The sequence below is a fragment of the Macrotis lagotis genome, chromosome 5, assembly GCF_037893015.1.
Source record: "Macrotis lagotis isolate mMagLag1 chromosome 5, bilby.v1.9.chrom.fasta, whole genome shotgun sequence".
NCBI classification, from domain to species: Eukaryota; Metazoa; Chordata; class Mammalia; order Peramelemorphia; family Peramelidae; genus Macrotis; species Macrotis lagotis.
The window spans coordinates 191,619,950-191,641,081 of NC_133662.1; the positions used below are offsets into that span (position 1 = coordinate 191,619,950).

Genomic DNA, 21,132 nt, shown 5'->3' on the forward strand with positions numbered 1-21,132 from the left:
AAATCCGTTTCACTTTTCATTCAGTTAGAACTTGCTTGCCACAAGATTCCAGACTAAGAGAATCAGTTGCTGAGTTTTCTACTCGGCTTTGTGTTTTGAGGAAGCAGTTGCTCATTTGAATAAGACAAACTGGAACCTGAGGAGAACACAATAGGCTTTAGAGATTTTCATGTGAAAAATTAAAGTACTGGACCTTTTTTTATGTTAACTGGGGAAATGTAAAAAACAATTTTGTGATTCTGGGACAAAATAATTTACCTGATTATAGCCAGAAGATGAGAATTTGCTTACTACCTATACACTAGGGTGGAGTCATTTGTAGAGAGAACCTAACTGCTGAACCAATAAGTTAGGTAGGAATGAGAGAGAAGTAAGAAAAGATTTAAGAACTACATGAAAGTGTGGCCTTGGGCAAGCCACTTAATCCCATTTGCCTTGCAAAAAAAAACCCCTAAAAAAAAAAGAACTATATGAAAGAGAGCTCCTAATGGTGTACTCACTTGTTAGCAGGCACTTTTTTTCCCCAGTAATCCTGGAGCACTCCCTACTGCCCCCTGTTGTGGATAAGAAGAATAAGAAGAAAGGGTAGAGAAAATATATTCTGCTTTGTCTGATGGTTTGTTGCTCAAGAAAGATGATATTTTTCTGCATTACCCTCTGATGAGAGTTGGAATCCTACAAAAGGGGCAGAGCTGGAGAAACTATGCCAACATTAAAACAAACATTGTTATTTCTTCTCCTATCAGCTGAAGTTACTGTCCCAGCCTAAAGCTAGAAGAGATAGATACTAGAGTTGCTGCCAAGAAAACAGGACAGCTGGGTCAGCTAGGTGGCTCAGTGGGTAGAGCACCGGCTCTGGAGTCAGGAGGAGTTGAGTTCAAATCTGGTCTCAGACACTTAATAATCACCTAGCTGTGTGGCCTTGGGCAAGCCACTTAACCCCATTTGCCTTGCAAAAAAACCCACAAAAAACCAAACCTAAAAGATATTAGTCAAGAACACCATGGATCAACTGAGCTTAGCAAAGGAAGCAATAGTATTCTTATCAAGGAACTTTTATGGACTGTTCTTGAGACAGGAGAAGAGCACCAAGTCTTTATTTTCAACATTGACCTGTCTTTATTTTTTTTTATTTAATATTTATTTATTCTCATTTTGTACAATTTTTTTATACATTAATAAAATATTCTTGTTTAAGAGTAAACAAAATACCCCCCCCCCAATATAGACTCGCTTGAGTGATGAAGTACAGGGGAAAGAACAAAATTAAAATTAAAATTAAAAAAATAATAGTAATAATTATAGGTATGGCCAGGTAGTTCAGTGGACAGAGCACCAGCCCTGGAGCCAGGAGCACCCAAGCCCATATCTGGCCCCGTACACTCAACAATCACCCAGCCATGTGTCATGCAAGCCACCTCAACCCCACTGCCCTGCAAAAACCAAAAAAAAAGAAAAAAGACCTAAAATGAAATAAAATAGTGATAATAGTAGGGGCAGCTGGGTGGCAGACAGAGCACTGGCCCTTGAGCCAGGAGCACCCAGGTCCAAATCCAGCCTCAGACACCCAACGATCACCCTGCTATGCAGCCCCAGGCAGGCCACCCAGCCCCATTTGCCCCGCACCCCCCCCCCAAATAATAATAATAAAAATGTGCTTCAGTCTGTGTTCCAACACCACCAACTCTGTTCTGGGTGGATCACATTCTTTATGATAAGTCCATTGCAAAAGTTACTTCCATATTTTTCCACCGTTGCCATTTCTGATCGCAACTCCCTCCATTCATACTTCTCCACTACCATGTACTATATTTTCTCTCTCCTTTCACTCTGACTCTGCTGTAGGGTAGCTGAGTGGCACAGCAAACAGATCCCTGGTCCTGGGGCCAAGAAGCCCTGAGCCCCCATACCACCCCTTAGGCCCAGCATCCACCTGGCCCTATGGTCCTGGACAGGCCATCCAATCCCAGCCCCTTGCAAGAAGTAAAAGAGAAAATGCATTATATTTGACCACTCTCCCGCCATGGTCCATCCTCTCTGCCATCACTCACATCCCCACCTTCCCCCTGTCCCCCCCTCTCCTTCTTACTCCAGATATCTATACCCCATTGAATATATCTGCTGTTTCCTCTCCTAACCACCTCTGATGAGAACAAAGATTCCCTCATTCCTCCTTGCCTTCCCCCTTCCATATCATTGCAATAGCTCATTGTAATAAAGAAAAATCTTATTATATGAAATATCTTGAACTATTCCCCCCTCTCCTTTTTCTTTCTTCCATTACATTTTCCTTTTTTCTATTGACTCCATTTTTACACCATATTTTAACTTCAAATTCAGCTTTCTCCTGTGCTTCAACTATAAAAGCTCCTTCTACCTGCTCTGTCAATTGAGAAGGTTCATATGAGTATTATCAGTGTCATTTTTCTATGCAGAAATACATGCAGTTCATCATCATTAAGTCCCTCATATTTTCCCTTTCTCCTCCAATCTCCATGCTTCACCTGAGTCCTGTATCTGAAGATCAAACCTTCTGTTCTACTCTGGCCATTCCAACAAGAACATTTGAAATTTCCCTAGTTCATTGAAAGTCCATCTTTTTCCCTGGAAGAGGACATTCAGCCTTGCTGGGTAGTTCATTCTTGGCTGCATTCTAAGCTCTTTTGCCTTTTGGTATATTATATTCCAAGCCCTACAAGCTTTTAATGTAGTTGCTGCTAAGTCCTGTGAGATCCTGATTGCAGCTCCACAGTATTTGAATTGTGTCCTTCTGGCTGCTTGTAATATTTTCTCTTTGACTTGGGAGTTCTGGAACTTGGCTATAATATTCCTGGGTTTTTTGGGGCAGGATCTCTTTCTCTGGGGGATTGGTGGACTCTCTCCATTTCTATTTTGCCCTCTGCTTCTAGGCAATTTTCCTGTAGTAATTCCTTGAAAATGATGTCAAGGCTCTTTTCCTGATCATGAATTTCAGGTATTCCAATAATTTTAAAATTATATTTCCTAAATCTGTTTTCCATATCAGTTGTTTTTCAATGAGATGTTTCACATTTTCTTCTAATTTTTCATTCTTTTGGTTTTGAAGTATTGAGTCCTGATTTCTTGTAAATTCACTAATCTCCCTGAGTTCTATTCTTTATCTGAAGGATTTGTTTTCCTCAGAGAGCTTTCTTATCTCTTTTTCCATCTGGCCAATTCTGCTTTTTAAAGCATTCTTCTCCTTTTTGAACTGTTTTATCCATTTGACCTAAGCTGGTTTTCAGCATGCTATTTTCTTCAGCATTTTTTTGGATTTCCTTGACTAAGCTGCTGACTTCATTTTCATGTTTTTCCTACATCTCTCTCATTTCTTTTTTCCAGTTTTTCTTCTAACTCCCTCATTAGATTCTTTCTTTCTTTCTTCCTTTTTCTTTCTTTCTTTCTTTTTAGGATTTTTGCAAGGCAAATGGGGTTAAGTGGCTTGCCCAAGGCCACACAGCTAGGTAATTATTAAGTGTCTGAGACCAGATTTGAACCCAGGTACTCCTGACTCCAGGGCCGGTGCTTATCCACTATGCCATCTAGCTGACTCTCTCATTTGATTTTCAAAGTCTTTTTTGAGCTCTGTCATAGCCTGAGACCAATTTCTTTTTTTCTTGGAGTCTTTAGATGCAGGAGCTTGTGCTTCCTCATCTTCAGACTGAATGTTTTGATCCTTCTTGGGCTCACAGGCAAAATATTTCTAATAGTGTTCCTCTTGTTTCTCTGCTTGCTCATTTTCCCAGCCTTAGCCTATTTTGGGGGTGCTTCCTGAGCTTTTGGGATACTTCCACAAGGATCTCAGTGTGAGAGGCTCTTTCCTCCCTCCTGATCTGTGAATGACCATATGTGTCCCCCTCTGCCACAGGGCTGAGGTGGGGGGGTGGCCCTGCTGTTCTATGGGGGGCCTAGACTGCGATCAGGATCTGAATGTGGTCAGAGCCCCAGAGTCCTGTTCCAGGGGCAGAGCTATGCAGTGTCTCTCTCCACTCCCCTCCCTAGGTTCAATAGGTTCATACCTGGGGGCTCCTGTTTACCAGCTCCACCTGCTTAAGTTTCCTGATCTGGACTAGCCCTTGGCCATGTTGTTTGCTGTGTGTCCTGAGGGCTGGGCTCTGGCAGAGGTCTCCCGCTGTTCCCCCAATTTGTGCCCGGTGCTCCCCTGGGCGTAGGTCAGGAAATTCCACCACTGCTGTGAGCCACGACTCCCAGCGCCTTGGGACTGCCTCCGGGAGGCTGAAGTTCTTTTGCTCTGGTGGGCCACCCCTCTGACCCTGGGGAGCAGAGCCTTTCTGCTCTTTTCCAGATCACCTTGAGTAGGAGAACTGCCTCACTGGGTCCCTCTGTGGGTTCTGTCTCTTGAAAATTTAGTTAGAGTCCTTAGTTTATAAGTTTTATGAGAGAGTGCCTAAGAGACGTTCCTCTTTTGTCGCCATCTTGGCTCCGCCCAGCGTGTCTTTATTTTTCAAAGTTGACCTGTCCTATAATTTATAAATTGCCCTGACCACGTCACTACCCTGGAATATTAAGTGAATACCTAATCTCCCCATAGATACTGTACATATTGGTGGAAGCATGTAATTGAGGTTTATAGATGTAATGTTATAGAAGTACTATGAGTTTGCTTTGCATTTTAAATAAATAATTTGGTCAATGTTAACTGAGCATTAGTGACTGATTTATTCATGGGAAATATACCAGTAAGGACCTACAAGCTATAATATCAATGGGAATAGTCACCCATGAGAATTTCCCCTAGGACACTTAGAGTGAGAATAATAACCACATGGCTGTTCTTTTGGAGAGCCACCTTAACTTGCTAAAGTGGATGCAGGTGGGGTCAACAAGCCTGCTCTGGCCCAGGGAAAGGGAAAGCCTGGAGACCAAAGAAACAGTAGCACAAAACGTCTTTCCTTTCCAGTGTGAGTATAAAAAAGTGTAAAAGGCTATTTGAATGTTTTGTAGTTCTTATATTTTGCTTGACTTTTTATATATAGGAGAGAGAGAGAGGCAGAGAGAGACAGACACAGAGACAGAGAGAGGGGGGGAGAGAAGGAGGGAGGGAGACAGAGAAGAGAGAGAGAGAGATAGAGTCAGAGAGAGAGAGAGAGAGACACGGACATAGAGAGAGAGAGAGAGAGAGGGGAGAGAGGGAGACAGAGATAGACAGACAGACAGACACACACACACACACACACACACACACACACATACACACACAACACACAGAGGAGAGCTTATTCCCTTTAGGGTCAGACCCTCCAGAATGAATCCAGGTCTTCAGGAGCTCAAGATAAACTTTGGGAACCCCTAGACAATAAAAAAAAAAACCCTTATCATGAGCACTTCAATAGAAGATGATAAAATATCCCATTGAAATAATTTTTTGTTTCCTTTGATTAAACCACTACTGTTAACAATTTTATTTGCCTTCCCAAGAAGAATAGTGTGCTATCCTTTCAGTTCATTTTAATCAGCTTATGTCTTGTTTTGTTATAAGGCTGACCCTGAGTTTCAGAACCAGAGTCTCTAAATAACACCCTCAAAAGATTCTGACCCCTTTTCCAGGGAACAGTCATCAAGTCTGGGTTAACAAAACCCCATTTTTTGGTTGATATAACCCCCCTGATAGTTTCTTATTATATGCAGACAGATATGACTAAAGCTAGCCTACCACTCTTAGCATAGAACTAAGTAATATATTTTGAAGTAATATAATATTTTTAGGAATTACATCACCCTATATTATTTTGGTGGGTTTACTAATTAATCCCAAATTAGACACCCCCCCCAAATGCTGACTAGACTGTACTAATGAATATCCAATTAACTTTAAATTTTGAACTTTCTACTCTAGATATAAAATATAATATGGACAAATAAGGACATTACCAAGTGTATTCCCTTGGCCTCCATGACCCCTGGACATTGCCATCTGTCCCAGAACTGGAAAAGGTGTCCCTTAGAACTCTTGTAAATGCTTGCAGTGGGAATTTGCTTCTAGCAGGACTAACTTGTAAAATGGAAGAATTAAATGACATTTTTTTTTAGGGTTTTTTTTTTTTGCAAGGCAAACGGGGTTAAGTGGCTTACCCAAGGTCACACAGTTAGGTAATAAGTATCTGAGACCGGATTTGAACCCAGGTACTACTGACTCCAGGTACTCCTGACTCCAGGGCCGGTGCTTTATCCACTACGCCACCTAGCTGCCCCTAAATGACATTCTAATACAGGATATTTCTGGTTATAAGTTGTTTCACTAATCTTGAAAAAAAATCTGGCCTGAACACCCTGAATTTAATTAAGATTAAAACACTTCAGTTTCACAAATAATATATACAAATTTTGGTCATTGAGCAAGTGTAACACTTTTAACAAGCTAATCTTGCCAGGAACATAGTTCTCTACAGATTGCAACTCCAGAAACAAAAAATGCAATGACTGTGAACCTTATCTTGTTTAGTCTCAGGTCCATAGCCCCACTTTCTGGCCACTTCCAATTCTGATGTTTCTCTTTCCTTCTTGAAGAAGACCATGACATCAGGTGATCCCATGACAAGCACATGAATTGGATTTGAGTGGGGGGGGGGGGGAGGCAGATGTGCTAAATCGCCAGCCTTACTTTCTCCTCCAGAGCCATTGGTGTCCAATGGCCAGCTATGAATCAGGACAACTGGAGGTGGCCCTGGATGGGAGGTAATCATGGTTAAATAACTTACCCAGGGTCACACAGCTAATAAATGAGAAGTGTCTGAGGCTGGATTCGACTTCTGTCCTCCTGACGCCAAAGCTCTATTGTGGCCCCACTTCTAATTCTACTTCTGAGAACAGTAATTAATTTAACACTACCATTCTAGGTGAGTATGTATTAATCAATATCTCAAGATAATTTACAAATAATATCTCATTTGATATTCTCAGCAATTTTAAAGGCCACAAGAATAAGTCACAGGGGGTGGCTAGGTGGTGCAGTGGATAGAGCACTGGCCTTGGAGTCAGGAGTACGTGAGTTCAAATCCGGTCTCAGACACTTAATAATTACCTAGCCATGTGGCCTTGAGCAAGCCACTTTAACCCCATTGCCTTGAAAAATCTAAAAAAAAAAAAAAAAAAGAATAAGTCATAGAAAGAAATCCAGGAATTGAAATCTAATCCATGTATCAAGATATTCAGAAGTATGTCTCTTTTGAGTGAGGCCCAGAACTTGTGATATTCCTGGTAAACCTAAAGCATGTTTTCTAGCAGTCTCTCCACTTATGTCCTTATTACAATCTTATGGTTCTTAGGTTCTTGGAGGTCACTATCAATAGGAGAGGCATCAAGTGTTGACCAAATTAAAATGTCATGAGATTTCTGGGGCCAATTGCTCCCTAAAGTGAATTTCAGAAACCATTTTTGGAAAACAATTAACTTGTCTGTTATTGATATTGATATCTCTATTATTAATTTTTTAGAGATGTCATCTTGTAATTGCTAAATTCAAGATCATGTTCTAAGACCTCATGGCTTGAATAGCCTTCATGAACAGGTTCTGATTTTACCAGAGCCTGAAACCCTCAATCCCAGTCTCTAGACAAATGTTGTATTTTTTATAGTCATTTTCAGTTTTATCAGACTCTCCCTGACCCCTTTTGGGGTTTTGTTGGCAAAAACACTGGAATGGTTTGTCATTTTCTTCTCCAGCTCATAAGAGATAAGGAAACTGAGGCAAGAGGATTAGGATCATACAACTCATAAGTGTCTGAGGCTAGAATTGACTTCAGGAAGATGGGCCGGCATTCTGTGCACTATGGCATCACCTAACTGTCCTCTAGTCAAATGAGCCCTTACCTAAAAGGATTGAGCTCTTGAGGAACACCATTTTGCTGAATTATCTGAAGACTCTGTTATGAGAGAGGTACATGCAACTGGGCCTCAATGGTCATTAATCTAGTAATAGTGAACACCCTGAGGAATGGGAGCCCTGGAAACTACTCCCAGAAGACTAAGGTGTTGGTAGCATGGCTGGCATGTAAAAGATCCTTAAGGAACAAAACAGAAATAATTTTTATTTATGCTGATTTCTGGGTAAGCTATGTGGCCTTGATATGAATATAAATTTACCTTAATCATGGGGGTCCAGTATTATCAAATATAAGGCTCATATTTGAACATTCACTTTGTAATGGTTATACAATCAAGTTGGACGTCCTTATATGGAATCCAGTTAAACACCTTCTTTATAGTTTATGATACTTATGTAAGTCTCAGATTTGGCATGATGCTGGCCTTGTTCTAGGCTCCCATAAACATCTAGGCTAGGGGGCAGACCGAGCTCAAGGATGATTGGACAAGGCAGGCAATGGTGGACATGGAGTGAACTAGACAAAGGGAAGAAGCAGACTAGGAACTTAGGGAACTGATAAGCAAACTTGGGCTATGCAGATAGATTTATGAGTGGACTTGACCCTGAAGCCTCCCCTTACCAAGGTTATACAGTAAAAAGCTATAACTCTCTCCAAGCCTCAACATTTCTTTGGTATCTCTGAATAAAGAACCTGCAAAGCAACCAAGAGGAAAGGAGAAAAACCTCCAGAGCTCCTGTCTTCAATAGATGTACCTGGTAGGATCTGTCTGAGGCTAAAAAACCTCCTGAACTTGTATTTGACCAAGAGGATGGGATTTGTTTGAAACATCCTGCTCCCCTCAATTAGATAAGAACTTATATTTGCCTTCACAGACAGGTTTGGATTTTACTTAAGACCCAGAAAGAACAAGACTCTCCTCTTTTAAACTAGAATGAATGGAGGAATTTTGTTTATTACATCTTATTTAAAAGATACATTTCCCCCCATTTACATGTTAAAACATGTTTTTAACATTTTTTTAAAGCTTTGAGTTCCAAATTCTAGCCCTCCCTCCTGCCCCACCCCCTTCCCTGATATGGCAAGCAATCAGATATAGGTTAGACATGTGCAAACATGTAAAACATTTCCATACTAATGATTTTGCATAAGACTCAAAAGAAAAAAAATGAAAGAAAAAATAGTATGTTTTGGTCTGAATACAAACAATACCAGTTCTTTCTCTGGAGGCACATAGTAAGCTTCATCTTCAGTCCTTTTGGATTTTCTTGGATCATTGAATTGCTAAGAATAGCCAAGTCATGTACAGATCTTCTTCAAACAATATTGATGTTACTGTGTGTAACATGCTCCTGGTTCTGTTCCCTTCACTTTGCATCAGTTAGTTCATGCTTATTTTTGCCTCAGGATATATTGCTCTTTGTAGAACCTGTTAGTGTATATCAGAGACATATGCCTTTGGTTGAACTGAACAGTCAGGTTGGTGATCTAAGAGAATAAGAGATGGGAAATTGAGTCAATCATCAATCTGGACATGGGATTATGATGTTATGTTTTAGTAGGTGTAGCACTATCTGATCCCTTTAATTAAGGAAGATGCAACCACTGCATGCTTAATGATGCTCTTGGTGTCAATCCAAAGCATCTATCTTCAAAAGATCACCATGGTATGATATTTTATGGTTCTGACCAGCCTCTCATTGGCAAATTCATTTTCTTGGTCCTTTTCCTTTATTTCAACAAAAGAGGTTTGCCCTCAATGCAACTGATAATACAGATTGAAGTACTAGCTAAGCCTTGCCTACCTAGTTCTTATCAAAGTTCTTAGAGAACACGTTTTTCTTCCTTTTGGAGCTCCCTCTGCTATCACCTTTAATCAGGACACACATTTAAGTACAAAGAAGGTTGGAGATTGAGTCTATTCCAATTTGCTCTTTTGGTTATCATCTTCAATATCATTTGCCCTTGCCACTTCCAAGAAAATGGGTCTTTATTAATGCTACACAGGAAGGAGGAGAGTGCCCTGGTCCAATGATTTCTTAGATTTTACCTTTAGGAAGACACAATAAGGATGGACTGCTTTTACATATAGTCCCAGTTAAACCCTCTCTGACTCTCTTATTTCATTTCCTGTGCAGAGTTGCTGGGGTGTTAAGGTTTCTGCTCCCATGTTCTATACAACCTGGGGAAATAATTTGGATACCCCTTAATTGGCAGGTTTCCTTTCTCCTAGGCTGATTTTGACAACTTCTTAGAAAGGGCTTGCAAGATTAATGGGTGGAATTTTTGAGAGGTGCTTTGCTTTGTAATACAATAGAGAAGGTGAAATTGTCTTTTTATAATTATAGGGAACAGACATTCTCCTGGAATCCTTTAGTTGATAGGGTAGCATTCATGGATCCCTAGAGTAAGGTGAAGGGGAGCCTTAATCCAATACCACAGAAGAAATGGGTAGCCTCTCAGCAGAGGTTTCTAACTGTGGATTGGGGAATACTTATGGGGCAAATCTTGGTACTGAGGTTTCTGCCTTGCTACAGATGAACCAGACCTGTAATAAGGATTGGTGACTGTATCAGAAGTATTGTCCATATATTCAATGGAGCTGGTGTTGCTTCTGGTCATCACTGTTCAATTTACTTTAGTTTTTTAAATCTGATCTAGTCTGAATTATCCCTGACAATACCCTTAGTAAATGAATTATTATAATATTTTTAGAAGATTGCATTATTTTATTTTTACTTTTAATAATTTGCACTAGGTTTATTCTCTAGTACTGTTCATGAGGTCAGAATTGTTTAAAAACTATTTTAGTGGTAGAAGGTCCCCTAAAAAAATTGGGAGCAAGGGGTGTGATATGATACGAATGGCAGCTGTTTTATATTTATACTAAACTAGTTTTCTTTTTTAGGGGATGGGAAACTTCCTGGAACTTTGAAGTTGAAGTTACTAGGGATTGAATTATTTATTATTTGACATCCTTGCCCCTGAGGCATAAAAGACCCATGCTATGGGAAATTGATGTTCTGGAGGTTTTAGCAGAATCTCTGTTGACCTTTGGGGATGCCTTCAGATCATTGTTAATTGCTATATGGGTAAGGAGGCAGAATAGGTTTTTTAATTTGAATTTCATTAGAAATCAGATACTTTTTCACCTTGTCACTGACAATGCTTTTTTAATTTAACTTATGAGGAAAATCCATTAGTACCTTTTTTTTGCATTCTAAATTCCAGCCTTAATCACTGGACAGGCCTAAAATAGGCTTGGCCCAAGAATAGAGACAAAAATTTTATAGCAAAACTTTTGTTACAGCAAGAACTGGAAACAAAATAAGAATGCACCAAGACTGGCAAAGCAAAGCATAGCATATGATTGTATTGGAAAAACATTGTGCTATAGGACATAAAAGGAACAGAGTCAGAGCAATCTGGAAAGACCTGTATGGTGAATTGAGACGGAGTAAAGTGAGCAAAACCAGAAGAATAATTCATGACACTGCATGTTGTAAGGAAAACAACTTTGAAGCCTTAACCCATATCAATGCAATAGCCAATCACAATTCTAGAAGATTGATGATGAAACATACTTCCTTAGGTTCAGAATGAGTCACATATTTTCAGCTGTTTCTAATTTGTGTATTTATTTTTCTTGATCACACTTATAATCAAACAAATTTATTTGCTGGAGAAAGTTGTGGCAAGTAGGAGGATAGCAATAGTGATGCAGAAAAAATGGAGAAAAGCAAGAGCTCCCATGAAACATTTAGAAATATACAGATGAGAACAGAGGGATGTTTGGAAGGGGACACAGACAAGTAGGGTCATGTTGATTCTACCATGTTAAATTTAATATATACTTCAAAAACCCGTTATTATGTAAGAGGTTAATTATTTCATATACGTCTCTTTCTCTGTTCTTTGTATATGGAAAGATTCATTTTGGCTGATTTGTAAATTTCATAATAAAAACAAAGTTAGAAATGAAAAACCAAAATTCTGATTAGAGACATGAGAAGTTGGAACTTTAGCACTTTAGTGAACTGATGGTGGCAGAGAGGTAGTGGACTTTTAAGTGCAAAATGATTCATTCACTTTCTCTTTTTTCTTTATTTCATACACACGTATATATATTGGGGTTTTGTAAGCCAACGGGGTTAAGTGACTTGCCCAAGGTCACACAGCTAGAAAGTATTAAGTATCTGAGGCTGTATTTTAATTCAGGTCCTCCTGACTCCAGGGCTAGTGCTCTATTATTCACTGCCACCACTTCCTTGTCCCCCCTTCATTTTCAAATATGACTAATGTTTTGGGGTTTCTTTTTTAGTTTTTTTTTGCAAGGCAATGGGGTTAAGTGACTTGCTCAAAGTCACACAGCTAGGCAATAATTAAATGTCTGGGGCTGGATTTGAACTAGGGGACTCCTGACTCCAGGGCCGGTGCTCTGTCCACTGTGCCACTAGCTGCCCCTCTCCTTGACTTTTGTGTAGTTTTTAATCTATTAACTACCCACTTCCTCAAGATCACCCTCCTCCCTTACTATCGGGTGCTGCCACCCGTGTTGGTTTGTTTTGATTGAAGGTATTTATTTGTTAAAAAGGTAGAGTTCTAATGGAAATAATGGGGAATTATTCGGAAATGACAGTGATATTATAAAAAACAGTAACAATAAAATGTTTTTAAATGTAGAAAAGTCTAGAAGATTCCTAGCATTTTGGGAGAATTCTTTTCTGTGGAAGAACTATAAGGAAAATATGGCCAAGAATTGAGCAGGATGAGAAGATATGGATAAATTGTGACCTATGTCAGTGCGTGGAAGCATTTGTATAATGAGATGAGGTCTATTTAAATACTTAAGTATTATTTAAATAAATCAGTCTTCTGGATTTTTTAAAAGAATGTATGACAGAAATATGCATTCTCTAAAACAATTTCTTGATACGGGGAGGCACATTTTCTCTGTTTTATTTCAAACTAGTTCCTCCCCGTAGGTTCTGTACTCAAACTAGCATTTTTGAGTTGCCGATATTTCAAACTCAAGAGTGTCCAATAATTCGATTCAGTTGAGAAACGCCCATCTATTCCAACATCCTCATTTTATAGAAGAGGAATGAATGAATGAATGCATGCATGCATGCCTTTTTTAAGGTGTGACCATTACAAAGCTGTGCTGAGCCGGAGGGAGGTGCAGACAGAAGTCAAGAAACTGAGGCCCTGGGCGCTGGAGTGACGGACTGGGAGGTTGTGGCCGAGGCCGAGGGCTGGGACCCCAGGTTTCCGAGACCCCCAGTTCTGACTAGTGGGCCCAGACGGGGGGGGGGGGGCTCAAAAGTCACAGAGTCAGGAGAGAAAGTCACAGAGCGACCCCCGCCTCCTCCCCGCCCGGCCCCGCGGCTCCCCGGGGTCCTCCCGGCCGCCCCTCCTCGGTTGCCACGGTGACGGACAGCCGCGGGTAAGGCAGGCCGGCCGCGGCGTCCCGTCGCCGTGGTAACCAAGTCCTTCCGGGCCGCAGCCCCGTTGCCGGGGCGACGCCGGGAAGGCGGGGCCGGGAGCCGCGGGCTGGGGGAGGGGCGGGAGGCCGCGGGCGGGGTCCCGGCGCGCCCTCATGGCGGCGGGCCGGCACCCCGGCTGGGCCTGGCGGCCCGTGGCGCGGGACCCGCTCCTGGCGCGGGGCTTCCACTCGTGCACCGTGCTGCGGGATCGCTTCTACGTGGTCGGGGGCCTGTCGCGCGGGGACACGCGCGAGCCCCTCGGGGAGGCGGTGACCTTCGACCCGGCCACGGGGGAGACGGCGCGGGTGGGCGGCCCCGGGGGGCCCCGGCGCAGCCACCACGACGCGGCGGCCGTGGGCGGCCGCTGGCTGTGCGTGGTGGGCGGCTGGGACGGGGCGCGGCGCGTGGCGGCCGTGGCGGCGCTGGACGCGGAGCGCGGGGCCTGGGAGGCCTGGGCGGCGGCCCCGGGCGGCGGCGGCCCGGCGGGGCTCAGCGGCCACACGTGCACGCGCCTGCGGGACGGGGAGCTGCGCGTGGCCGGGCGCGAGGGCGGCGCGCGCACCCAGCGGCGCTTCGGCAGCGTGTTCGGGCTGCGGCTGGACCCGGCGGCGCGGGCCTACAGGTAGGAGCCGGGGCCGGGGCCGGGGCAGGGGCCGGGGCAGGGGCCGGCCAGCCGGCCCTGAGCGCTCCGTCCCGCAGCTACCGGCCCGAGGGCCTCCACACGGCCTCGCGCTCGGGCCACTGCGCCGCGCTGCTCCGCACCGGCGGCCCCCGGCCCGGCCACCGCCTGCTGCTCTTCGGGGGCTGCAGCGCCCCGGAGCCCGACGAGGCGGGGCGCTGGGGCCCGGGCCACATCCAGGTGAGCGGGGCTGGGGCCGGGGCCGGGGCCGGGGCAGGGGCGAGGCGGGCCGGTGAGCAGGCCGGGGCCGGGGCCGGGGGGCCGGGGGGCCGGGGGGCCGGGGCCGCGCAGCAGCCCTCCCTCCCTGCAGGAGGAGCCGGCCCCGGCCCCGCGGCTGACGCAGCAGCTCTCCCGGCTGGTGAGCGGCGGGCAGGGCTCCCCGCGGGGCCCCCCGGGGCTCCGGTACCACTCCTGCACCGTGGTGGGGCCCTTCGCCGTGCTGTTCGGGGGCGAGACTCTGACCAGAGCCCGGGACGCGGTGTGCGACGACCTCTACATCTACGACTCCCGTGAGCACGGCCCCGGGGCTGCGGGACCGGGGCGCCAGGCCGGGCGCACGGCCCAGAGGAGGGGGTGCACCGCACTCCCGGGGCTAAGCGAGCCGCCCTCCCCCAGGCAAGGCCACGCGGCCGTGGTTCCGCTTCCCCGGTGCAGACAGAAGCATGAAACGCGTGGGCCACCGCACCTGCCTGTGGGACGACCGGCTCTACCTAGTGGGGGGCTTCGGCCAGGACGGCAGGACAGCCAGTCCGGAGGTGTACACGCTGGAGCTGCCCTGAGCCAGGTCAGGCCGCTTCCTCCGCCCATCCCACCCGCCCTACTGGGGTTGTTCATTAAACACTGAAGCCAGACGCTGATTCTCTCGTCTTTTGGGGCAGGAACAACGAACGTCCTGGTGGTGACATTTGAGTTTTTAGCCTACCCAAGAGCCACTAGGAACCTGTATGATCTATCTGAGTAAGTCTTGACCCTCTTATCAGTTTTTATCAACAGTACAAGAGAAAAGCCCCAAACCAGAACCAGGCATTGACAGCAAACCATTTATTTAACAAAAATATTACAAGAGAAGCAACAAAGAAAAAAATAATAAAGGGTATGAGTAAGAGGCATGGGAAGAAAAAACGTGACTGAGATCTTGAATCTTAAGAGACCAGCACACCAGCAGAGCTGGCCTTGGCCCCAGACCCCTCCCCATTGTCCTTGGCTGCCGGCTTCTCATCCTCACCCATTAGCTGAATATTATGTTTCTCCCTGAAGTCATTCAACTCCCTTCCCTTTGCTTGAAGCTGCTGGGTCAGTGTCTCAATGATCTTCTGAATCTGGTGGGTTGACAATTAATGAAATAAGAATAATGATACTTTTTACCTGGAAATAAACTATAGGAGAAGTAAAGGAGAATCGTCATGTCAACAGCCTCTAACTGAGTAGCCCCATTGATAAATTCAGAAAAAGCCAACAGACCGGGCTTGTCCTACTCCAGTCCACAGTCCAGTCTGCTGAAAAGCTCATAAATAGAATGGGCCTAACTCAAAGGATACTTTGACTTAGCTTTAGCTTTTGATCCTTCCTCACTTTAAGTTCTAGCCTCCTTTCTGTTCCCTCTCCCCCGCTTCCCCTCTTACCTGTTCCTTGTTGCCCTCCAAGGCAGGCAGCACTTCTTTGACAGTTCTCTCTACCAAAACTCCCCCAACCATTCGATAGCATTTCCGGGTAGGGTCCACTTCTCTCAGTGTATCTATCACTAGGCTAGGATAGGAAGAAGGATTTCAAGGTACTGGCCCCACACACTTCCCCTCACCCCTGCTCTTCCTTACTTCTTCCCTGAGACTTCACCTGTGCTCATTCAACTCCATTTCCAGCTCAGCAGCTTTAGATGCTAAACCCCTCTGTTCCTGCCGAAGGCGGTTGAAGCCAGCCACCACCTAGAGAAGAGAGATGATGTGAGAGAGACAACCCTATGGAAAGCAGTTCCTTTGGTAGCCTACATGCTGAGAATAGTACAAATCAGGGGTCCAGATTTTGCCTTATTTAGCCTTGTCTGATATGATTTTCCCTTGAGCAATGATTCCTACCTGAGAAAAAACACAAGGTGATGTTAGGGGAGCAAGTCCATCAGATAGTCTCCCCACATAAAGTTGTTTCCTGGTTTCATCTCTCTGGACCTGCTCTAGGGCTCAGTATAAACCAGAGAGAAAGATTTATCCAAACCCTTATCTCATATTCATTTAGTGCCAAATCTCTTCCCTGTCATCTTCTCTATTCCCACATGCAGAGGATGGAGCATAGTTCCTGTCTTAGCCCTCCAAATCCTAGAGTCTTACTCACTGTGCCACTCATTGGTGTCTGCTTCCCTGCTCACAGTCCTCAATGGTTTCTGCTGCTCACCAGCAGGACCTTCTCAGGACCTGACTTCAGCCTCTCAACACTCCAATTCTTTCTTCACACAGTTCCCAGAGATTTTCTCAAGCTCAAATGTGACCCTGTGGCATCTGCTCAGCTTCCTCTAGTACACTCCAGCCTTACTGGACATGGTTTCTCAGTGGTCATCACAGATAACATTTATTCCTAGCTCCAGCCTCTGCCCTGACCTGCTGTCTCCCAAGCCTGGCCTGCACTCTCTCTTCACTCCCCACTTTTGGAATGCCTACTTTATGTTCAGGTTCAGCCTCAAGCATTCCTTTCTGCATCTCTTGAGGCCTTCCCCCCTCCAGGTTTCTTATATCCCCATATCTAGGTATTTGCTGTCAACCTTGTTAAAATCTTACATAGGGGCTGTTTGAATTTTGTTGACTTTCTAGCATCTAGTACAGTGACACACTGAGTGATCAACTTGGTCTCTATAACAATGTTGAAATGACTCCAAGTGAACACAAAGAGGGAAGCTACTTAGAAAATTCATCAGGAAAAGTAACATTTTTAGAACATATACTCAAAATGTGTTACTTTGTGAAATAAAATCAATCTTGAACTCATGAAGTTAAAACAACAATGGGGAGTTAAATATTTAAAAAACAAAATTACACTTATTAACTAATATAAGGCCAGAGATGCTTCTGGGTTAAAGGTAAATTTTAAATCGGATATGACACCATTTAAATCCATTTAAATTTGTTAGAGAATTTCATCTATTCATATACAGAAAAATAAAGTTTTAATAACCATTCAAAATCTTAGCTGCAATTTTTTAAAGAATCCCAACACTTTCATGGGAATGCTAAAACTTGCTCTCAGAATTTTCTCTACAAATTATCTTTAATACTGTACTTTTCCTTTCCCTATCCCAATGCTTACACATAATTCTCTACTTCCCTTTACCTTACACCATACTGTCCTCATGTTTTTTTGACGTGTCCGGAAATGAACGTATTTAAGCATATACATACATGCAGAGGAAATGTAAGTTATTCTTAGAAGGAAGGAGGGAAGGGAGAGAGGGAAAAGCTTCTCAGAAGGTGGGATTTGAGCTCTCAAAGGAAACTAGCAAAGTTAGGATGATGAAGGGTAGAAGACAGAATGTTGAGTGTAAGGAGCCAACAAGAAAACCTATGTCCCTGAATCCCAGACTATATAGAGTAATGTAAGGAACAGAAAGTAAAAGGGGGCCAGATTTCAAAGGGCTTTTAAAACCAAAGACAATTTTTATATTGAATATTCTTTTTTTCTTTTTTTTTGGTTTTTGCAAGGCAATGGGGTTAAGTGGCTTGCCCAAGGCCGCCCAGCTAGGTAATAAGTGTCTGAACCCAGATTTTAACTCAGCTACTCCTGACTCCAGGGTCAGTACTCTATCCACTGCACCACCCAGCCACCCCCCCAAATACAATTTTATATTCAACACTAAAAATAAGTCAACAGACTCACTCAGTAATGAGTTTGATGGAAATGTTTAATAAGATTAGCTTGTATGCTTTTTTTTAAAAGAAAAGAATAAAGATTCTCTTTAAAATGCAGGTTCAACTACTGCAAGATTGCAAGCTCCTGGTTTTTTGCTTTTTTTTTTTTAATCCCCTGATGCTTATCCCTGGCACACTATAGGACCTTAATAAATATTTATTGTCTGGCAGATACAATCAAGAAGTATTACTCCCCCCCTTTTTTTGGCAAAGCAATGGGATTAAGTGGCTTGCCCAAGGCCACACAGCTAGGTAATTATTAAGTGTCTGAGGCAGGATTTGAATTCAGGCCCTCCTGACTCCAGGGCGGGTGCTCTATCTATTGTGCCACCTAGCCACCCCTACAAGTATTTCTAAAAGAGAAACAAACCTTGCTCTGCAGCTTCCGTTTTTATGGGGGGCATGTACAGTAAAGACATTTATAAAAATGTATATGAATAAAGAGAAATACAAGAGAGTTTTGGGGAGGATGCACTAGCAATAAGAGTGATAATTACCTGCGTGGCCTTGGGCAAGTCACTTAACTCCGTGGCCTTGCAAAAATAAAAAAACTCCAAAACCATTCATTTCAAAGAGCAAAAAGAGGAGTAGCCAAAGGAAGTGCCCTCTTAGGTTGCAATATGAAAAGATCATGAGGAATCACTTTTAAAATATTTTAATAACAAATATAAAATATATTTTAAGATTTTGAATCTTAATTTTCAGTAGTTTTTTTATACAAATGCATATTTTGGGGCCAGAAATGCCGTTCCTCGGGTCAGACTCTTGGGGCCGGGTGTGCCGGGGGGGCCCGTTCCCCTCCGCAGATGCTCCCCGCCCCGGGGGGCGAGGCGTGGGGGTCGCCCTCAGCCTCCGGGGGCTCCGGCCGGAGCCCCAACGGCCACAAGCGCGGCGCGGAGCACCCTGGGAAGGCCGCCCGCCTCCGCGGCGCCCCCTCCCCGGGCTCCCTTCCCCAGACCCCCGGCGCCTCGGGCCGCGCTGGGCCTCCACGCCGGCGGCCGCCGCACGTGCCGCAGGCCCCGCCCACGAGGGCGCGCCCGGCCGGCGGCCCGCTCACCTGCTCCGCCGAGACCGCCCCCTTGGCCGGGCCGCCCGGGCCGCCGCCGGCCGTGCCGCCGCCGCCGCTCTTGCCGCCCCGGTGGCTGCTCTCCGCCATCTTTAGCCGCCGCTAAGCCCAGGGCCCCAGCAGCCCGAGTCTCGCTCCTCGGACGTCACATCCGGCGGCCTCGGGCCCAGCCTCCTCCGGATCCGGCGGCCTCGGGCGCCATCTTGGTCAGGGGCACTTCCGGTGGGCGGGCCGGCACTTCCGGGTGCCCTATGGCCTCGAAGCTTGGAGCCCTCAGGGTGGGAGCGGACCAGTGGAGCGGCGGCCCCCCCTCCCTCAGCCTCCGGCTTCATGTAGGCCCCGCCCCGGGGGGCTGCGGGGGGCTGCGGGGCGCGGGGGGCTGGGCGGGGGGCGGGCCGGGGCCGGGGTCTCAGCCGCCCCTCCCCGCAGGCTGAGCGCCGCCCTCGGGACGCGGAGGAGCTGCCTGGCCCTGCTGCGCCGCGCGCCGCCCCGATCCCGGCCTGAGCCCTCCGTCCCCCGCAGGCCCGGGGCCATGGCGCTGCCCGCCGCCCTGCCCCTGCCCCTGGTCGCCGTGTGCCAGGTGACGTCCACGCCGGATAAGGAGGCACGTTCCGGCCTGCTCCGCGCTGGCCCGGGAGGCCGCCCGCCTGGGCGCCCGCCTGGCCTTCCTACCCGAGGCCATCGACTTCATTGCCCGGGACCCGGCCGAGACGCTGCAGCTGTCGGAGCCGCTGGGCGGGGACCTGGTGGGCCGCTACGCCGGGCTGGCCAGGTAGGCGCCCGGCTGGCCAGGTAGGCGCGGCGGCGGGGCCGGGCGCGGGGGGCGGCCGCGGGGCCCTGACGCGGCGCCTCTGCCCTCTCCGCAGGGAGTGCGGGCTCTGGCTGTCCCTGGGCGGCCTCCACGAGCGGGGCACGGACTGGGAGCGGACCCGGCGCATCTACAACTGCCACGTGCTCCTGGACAGCGAGGGTCAGTGCCTTCCCTCCCCCAGCCCGGGTCCCTCGCAGCTCGGCCGCGATGAGCCGCTCCGCCCCGGGCCCGGGGGCAGGGCCGGCATCAGCGGTTCCTCTTCTCCCCCCAAGGCTCCATAGTGGCCACCTATAGGAAGACGCACCTCTGTGACGTGGAGCTTCCAGGACAGGGATCCATGTGTGAGAGCACCTCTACCGTCCCCGGGCCCACCCTCGGGTCGCCTGTCAGTACACCGGCCGGCAAGGTTGGCGGGGAGGGAAGGGAGGGGGTTAAAGTTGGGGACTGGGGGCAAGGACCCAGAGGAAGAGTATGCGGAGCGCCGCATACACCAGGGGAGCTAGACATTCTACTTTCTTCCCCATCCCAGGTAGGCCTGGCCATCTGCTATGACCTGCGTTTTCCAGAGCTTTCCCTTGCTTTGGCCCAGGATGGTGCTGAAATTCTCACCTACCCGTCTGCCTTTGGTTCAGTCACGGGGCCAGCCCATTGGGAGGTGAGGCCCTACCTGTGCAACTAGGAAGAGATGCTAGATTCCTTTCCTGGCTTCCCATGATCTCTGAGAACTGAGCGGGGTATACTTGCTTCCCAAGGTCGCTGCTCTTCTTCCCACTAGAGGCTGAAGTTGGTCTCATCCACCTTCACTCTCTCCCCAGGTACTGCTCCGGGCTCGAGCCATCGAGACACAGTGCTATGTGGTTGCGGCCGCACAGTGGGGCCAGCACCATGAAAAAAGAGGGAGTTACGGACACAGCATGGTGGTGGACCCCTGGGGAGTCGTCGTGGCACGTTGTTCTGAGGGGCCGGGCATCTGCCTTGCCCACATTGACCTGGCCTATTTGCACAAAGTACGCCAGCATATGCCTGTGGCCCAGCACCGAAGGCACGATCTCTATGGCAATTTGGGTCGTCCGCCTCCTTGATACCTACTGACCGAATCGGGGTCCCGTGCTGGACCATTAAGGATCTTGGCTTGGAGGCAGGACCCTAGGCCACTGAAGAACCTCTACTCTTTTATGGCATACGGGTTCTACCTATTATAACCCCCCCCCCCAATGCCTTTATGGTTCAAAATTTAGGTATATATAGATGGCCTCTTAAATCACAATTTTATGAAAACTAAAGCTACACCAAGGTCTGAGTAGCAATGACATTGAAAAAATATAGTCGTGAAGTCCC

The 21,132-nt window shown here is 46.6% G+C and overlaps 3 protein-coding genes across 6 annotated transcripts; 2 read left to right on the forward strand and 1 right to left on the reverse strand.

Annotated features, from left to right (window-relative positions):
- The first annotated feature begins 13,423 nt into the window (after positions 1-13,423).
- On the forward strand, positions 13,424-18,799 carry KLHDC9 (kelch domain containing 9). 4 transcript variants are annotated; one of them, XR_012468617.1, is made up of 5 exons: positions 13,424-13,970; positions 14,048-14,207; positions 14,338-14,811; positions 14,906-14,984; positions 16,475-18,799. XR_012468617.1 is itself a non-coding variant. In XM_074188134.1 (5 exons), exons 1-4 carry the CDS (start codon positions 13,462-13,464, stop codon positions 14,804-14,806), a joined length of 1,032 nt encoding a protein of 343 aa, XP_074044235.1. In that variant the 5' UTR covers positions 13,424-13,461; the 3' UTR covers positions 14,807-14,811; positions 14,906-15,419. The 4 variants fall into 4 exon arrangements, 3 of the variants coding, with proteins under 3 accessions (XP_074044235.1, XP_074044234.1, XP_074044233.1); XM_074188134.1 differs by lacking the exon at positions 16,475-18,799 and having other exon boundaries at positions 14,338-14,536; positions 14,643-14,811; positions 14,906-15,419; XM_074188133.1 differs by lacking the exon at positions 16,475-18,799 and having other exon boundaries at positions 14,906-15,419.
- PFDN2 (prefoldin subunit 2) lies at positions 15,050-19,210 on the reverse strand. The gene is made up of 4 exons (XM_074188138.1): positions 18,975-19,210; positions 15,861-15,949; positions 15,650-15,773; positions 15,050-15,346 (listed from the first exon to the last, which is right to left on the reverse strand). The coding sequence occupies exons 1-4, from the start codon at positions 19,071-19,073 to the stop codon at positions 15,170-15,172; spliced, it is 489 nt and encodes a 162-aa protein (XP_074044239.1). The 5' UTR covers positions 19,074-19,210; the 3' UTR covers positions 15,050-15,169.
- NIT1 (nitrilase 1) lies at positions 18,988-21,079 on the forward strand. Its single transcript, XM_074188135.1, is given in 7 exon segments — positions 18,988-19,315; positions 19,413-19,586; positions 19,588-19,755; positions 19,850-19,953; positions 20,067-20,200; positions 20,324-20,449; positions 20,610-21,079. Coding segments are annotated over 7 exon segments (975 nt in total). The 5' UTR covers positions 18,988-19,313; the 3' UTR covers positions 20,877-21,079.
- The last annotated feature ends 53 nt before the right edge of the window (positions 21,080-21,132 follow it).